Below are 4,461 nucleotides of genomic sequence, written 5' to 3'. Positions count from 1 at the left end.
ACCATCAATGGATCAATAAAGAAAAACATTTTAAAAAAAGAAAGAAAAGAAACATACATACACACAATGGAGTTTAATTCAGCCTTAAAGAAAAATGAAATTATGTCATTTGCAAGAAAATAGATGGAACTTGAGAACATTATGTTAAGCAAAGTAAGTCAAACATAGAAGATCAAGATTCATATGTTTTATCCCATGTGAAAGTTAAAGAGAAAAAAATAAGTGGGAGGAAATCAAAGAGAGAAAGTAGAGGAAAGGGAACAGGAAGATAGGGAGGGAGGGGCCAAGTGCTAGGGAGTGATATTGGCCAAATTATGTTATTATATTGTGTACATGTACAAATATGTAACAAGAAATCCTGCCATTATGTCCAACTATATTACACAAATTTAAAAAATGAAGAAAAATATAAAAATAACTGGGAATATATCTTATGACAAAATCACCTTGGGTTCAATTTCCAGTACAAGAAAAAAAAAGAATTTTTTTTTATTGAATTCAACAAATATTTATTGAGTGCCTATTATGTGCTAGATATTTTTCCAGGTATTTGGGACATGCCAAAACAAAGAGCCCTGTCCTCTTGGAGCTTACAGTCTGTTGTTTATCAACACTTCACCTGCATACTGCCGGTGACCTTAAACAAGTCCCCACAACTTTGTACCACATTGTGCCTGTCATCAGTGCCCAAGGGAAGAATAAACCAGCTGGGCTCAGACACGTGTCTGGTGTACTCAGATGCCGAACAGGACACCTGCCCCCAACCCACCACCCAGACAGCGGAGAGGGCTAGAAGTTGATTTTTAATAATAAAGTACAATGAAAGAGGGGCTAGAGGGAGCCCACAGGTGTTTAGTGGGCTGTGGCAGAGGCAGGGGCCCAGGCTGGCTACACAAACTGCTGCTGCTGCTGCTGCTGCTGTTTGGTGGCAGCCTTGCTGGCAAGCTCCTTGGCCTTCTCTTTAGCTGCCAGTGCTGTACCCTTTGCCTTCTCTTTGACTTCCTTGGCTGTCTCAAGTGTTTTGGAAGGGGCCTCACCTTGCAGCTTGGCCAAGATGTATTCAAAACGCTTCATAATCTTGGACACATTGCTTTCGAACCGGGTGACACCAAATTTCTGGACAGCTCTAGGGACACCAAATAAACTAGAGGAGACCCAGGCTTCCCGACGGATTTCGGTCCAGCCACTGTTGTCAGCATTCACACGGTAAACACATTGTTCCTTCACCACCATCAGCTGGGTGTGGTTGATGTTCCAGGTGAAGGTGGTCATCGTCTGATTTTGTGGGTCCACAACAGAGTCCTCCAGGATGTATACCCAGTGAGCAATGTTGGCAGGAAACAGTCACTCTGCTCAGCTGGTCATCCTGTTGGTCTTGGTCAGGAGTCTCCGGGACAGGAGCTTCTGGTCAGAGGTCACCTCCCGGTGTATTATGTCTTCCATTAAGACATGTTTGCTATAGGATTTTGGGTACCGCTGCCAGAAGGCAGTGAACACTTGGTCCCAGGAACTTTGGAGCATGATCTGGCCCAGGAAATACTTCACCATCACCCCGGTCAGGGTGGGCTCAGCACCCGCACAGCATCAGGGGTGCAGAGCCCAGGGGGCACGAGGAGGCCGGGCCGGGGCTCGGCCCATGCCGGCCAGGATCACAACTCAGTCACCACTGCACCACACTCAAGTCGCTGCTGCTGCAGCCATGAGGGATTGTACCCAAAAAAGAATTTTGACCAACAAAAAGATGGGTCCTTGGAGGCTAAGGCAGGAAGAGTGCAAGTTCGAGGCCAGCTCAGTAATTTAGTATGATCCTGTTTCAAAGTAAAAGTTAAGAGGTGAGGTGGGTGGCAACAGGAATGTAGCAGTGCTGAAGTGCCCATAGGTTCAATCCCCAGTCCAAAAAGAAAAAGAAAAAGAAAATGCAGAGCCAAGTGTGGTAGCACATGCCTATAATCCCAGCAACTCAGTAGGCTAAGGCAAGAGGATCAAAAGTTTGAGGCCAGCCTCAGCAATTTAGCAAGACTATGTCTCAAAATAAAAAATAAAAAAGAGCTTGGGATATAACTCAAGGGTAAAGCAACCCTGGGTTCAATTCTTTGTATAAAAAAAGGAAGAACATGGAAAGCAGATCTAAAAAAAGGCAAACGCTTAGAACACACAGCAGAAAGGAAGGTGTAATAACCCATGTGCTTACAAGAGGGATGCCAACAGGAGGAAAGGCACAGAGACTCTTCTGACTTAGCCCTTGAAGATCTCAAGTATTGAGATAGGTGAAGTGAGGTGAAGAACTTGAAAAGGGTTAAAAGCCTGTGTATAACAGAATAATTGAAGACTAGAATACTATATTTTCAAAGGGAATAACCAGAAAGCAAGAAAAGATAAAAAAAACTTCAAATTTGAAAATACAAATTAGAAGGATAATTTCTCCCAGAAACTAGAACACACAAAGTCAGAGATAATCAAAGGAAAACCAAAAGATAAAAAAAATTATGGGAACAACCCATGAAGGCCAACATCCCAGTAATAAAGGTTGCAGGAAGGAAAAAAAATAGAAAAAACAGAAGTCTTTCACTCTTTCTGCAGGGAGAGAAGTAAAAGAAGAGACTAAGCAGTTAAGTGACTCAAGAAAAAAAAATTTAATCTACTTGTAAGTAGCAACACTGTATGCTAAGATGGCAGAGCAATGCTATCCCAAGAAGAAAAACAATGTTCACACTACAACTATTGACTGACTGCATAGTAATCAATCTATTTATCAAACCTGATAACAGAGTAACAACATCTTTTCTTTTAATTCAACCAGCATTCATTAGATGCCAGATCAAGCACTACTCAGGTGCTGTGGATACTCAGTGAACAAAACAGTTACTAGTAAGCAATTCTAAATACATGCCTTTGGGAAGCAGGGCTGGAAGAAAGGGACAAGAAAAAGAGGAGACAAAGTTCTACATATTATCTTTTAATATCAGATTTAATAACTTCTTTAAAGAAAAAAAATTCACCCAACATTCATAGACATAACTACAATTTAAGTTACATACTTTAAAAAACAGAATACCGGCGATCCAAGATGGCGGCCTAGAGGGAGACTGCACTCCCAGTCGCTCCAGAACCCAGGAGTTAAGAAGGGGAGGCATTGAGAGACTCGGACTGAAATAGAGCCACGGGTGAGTCTGCCCACTGGGTAAAGCTCGGCCCGGGTGGCAGGCCCAGATAGAGGTGGCCTATCGGAGCCGGGCAGGGCAGCTAGAGTCATCCACAGGCAGCCCTGCGCACTCCGGCGGTGGGCCCCGCCCACACAGCCAGCTTCTCCAGGTTCTCGGAACGGAACTGGCCCGCTAGTGAGAGCCTTTCTGACCAGAACAAGCTCCGAGTCCCGGAGCCAGTGCAGCGCAACGTACTCCGGCAACGAACCAGCGGAGAGCCTCGATCCGCAAGCAGCCTCTGGGATCAGGGCAGGACAGCCAGAGACCTCTTCAGGCGGCTCTGCCCACTCCGGCTGCAGGCTCTCTTCACGGGGTGATCCAAGATGGCGGCCTAGAGGGAGACTGCACCCCCAGTCGCTCCAGAACCCAGGAGTTAAGAAGGGGAGGCATTGAGAGACTCGGACTGAAATAGAGCCACGGGTGAGTCTGCCCACTGGGTAAAGCTCGGCCCGGGTGGCAGGCCCAGATAGAGGTGGCTTATTGGAGCCGAGCAGGGCAGCTAGAGTCTTCCCAAGGTAGCCTTCCACACTCCGGCAGTGGGCTCCTCCCACACGGCCAGCTGCACGGTGCAGGCCCACAGTGAGAGCATTTCCGCACAGACCCAGTTCCAAACCGTGGAACCAGTAGGGGGCTAGGGGCAGTTTTCTTCGGATGCGCTGCTTTATCAGATTCCTCCAAGACATCAGGCTACTGAAGGCTGGGAGGTGATACACTGGAAATCTACTGGGACACTATAAGCCAATAGCGGAAAACTGCAATATCTCAGGGTCCCACTGACAGCTGACCAATATGAGAAAACAAGGGAAGAAAATGTCCCAAACAAACCTAGATACTACATCAATAAAACCCAATGACAGCACAGCAGAAGAAATGTCAGAAAGGGAGTTCAGAATGTACGTAATTAAAACGATCAGGGAAGCTAATGATGAGATGAAAGAGCAAATGCAGGCATTGAAGAGGAGATGAAAGAGCAAATGCAGGCATTAAATGATCGCACCAATCAACAGTTAAAAGACCAAATACGGGAAGCAAGAGATCATTTCAATAAAGAGTTAGAGATACTGAAAAAAAAAACAAACTGAAATCCTTGAAAAGAAGGAAACAATAAACCAAGTTAAAAACTCCATAGAAAGCATAACCAATAGGATAGAACACCTGGAAGACAGAACCTCAGACATTGAAGACAAATTATTTAATCTTGAAAGCAAAGTTGGCCAAACAGAAAAGATGGTAAGAAATCATGAACAGAATCTACAAG

At 45.0% G+C, this 4,461-nt stretch overlaps 1 protein-coding gene across 1 annotated transcript; it reads right to left on the bottom strand.

The window, feature by feature from the left end:
* Nucleotides 1–888: 888 nt before the first annotated feature.
* On the bottom strand, nt 889–1,548 carry LOC124974810 (PRELI domain-containing protein 1, mitochondrial-like). Its single transcript, XM_047537812.1, is given in 2 exon segments — nt 889–1,007; nt 1,038–1,548. Coding segments are annotated over 2 exon segments (630 nt in total).
* Between the last annotated feature and the right edge of the window lie 2,913 nt (nt 1,549–4,461).

This window comes from Sciurus carolinensis, unplaced genomic scaffold (assembly GCF_902686445.1).
Source record: "Sciurus carolinensis unplaced genomic scaffold, mSciCar1.2, whole genome shotgun sequence".
Taxonomy (NCBI): Eukaryota; Metazoa; Chordata; class Mammalia; order Rodentia; family Sciuridae; genus Sciurus; species Sciurus carolinensis.
This window is presented reverse-complemented; position numbering and strand designations above follow the sequence as displayed.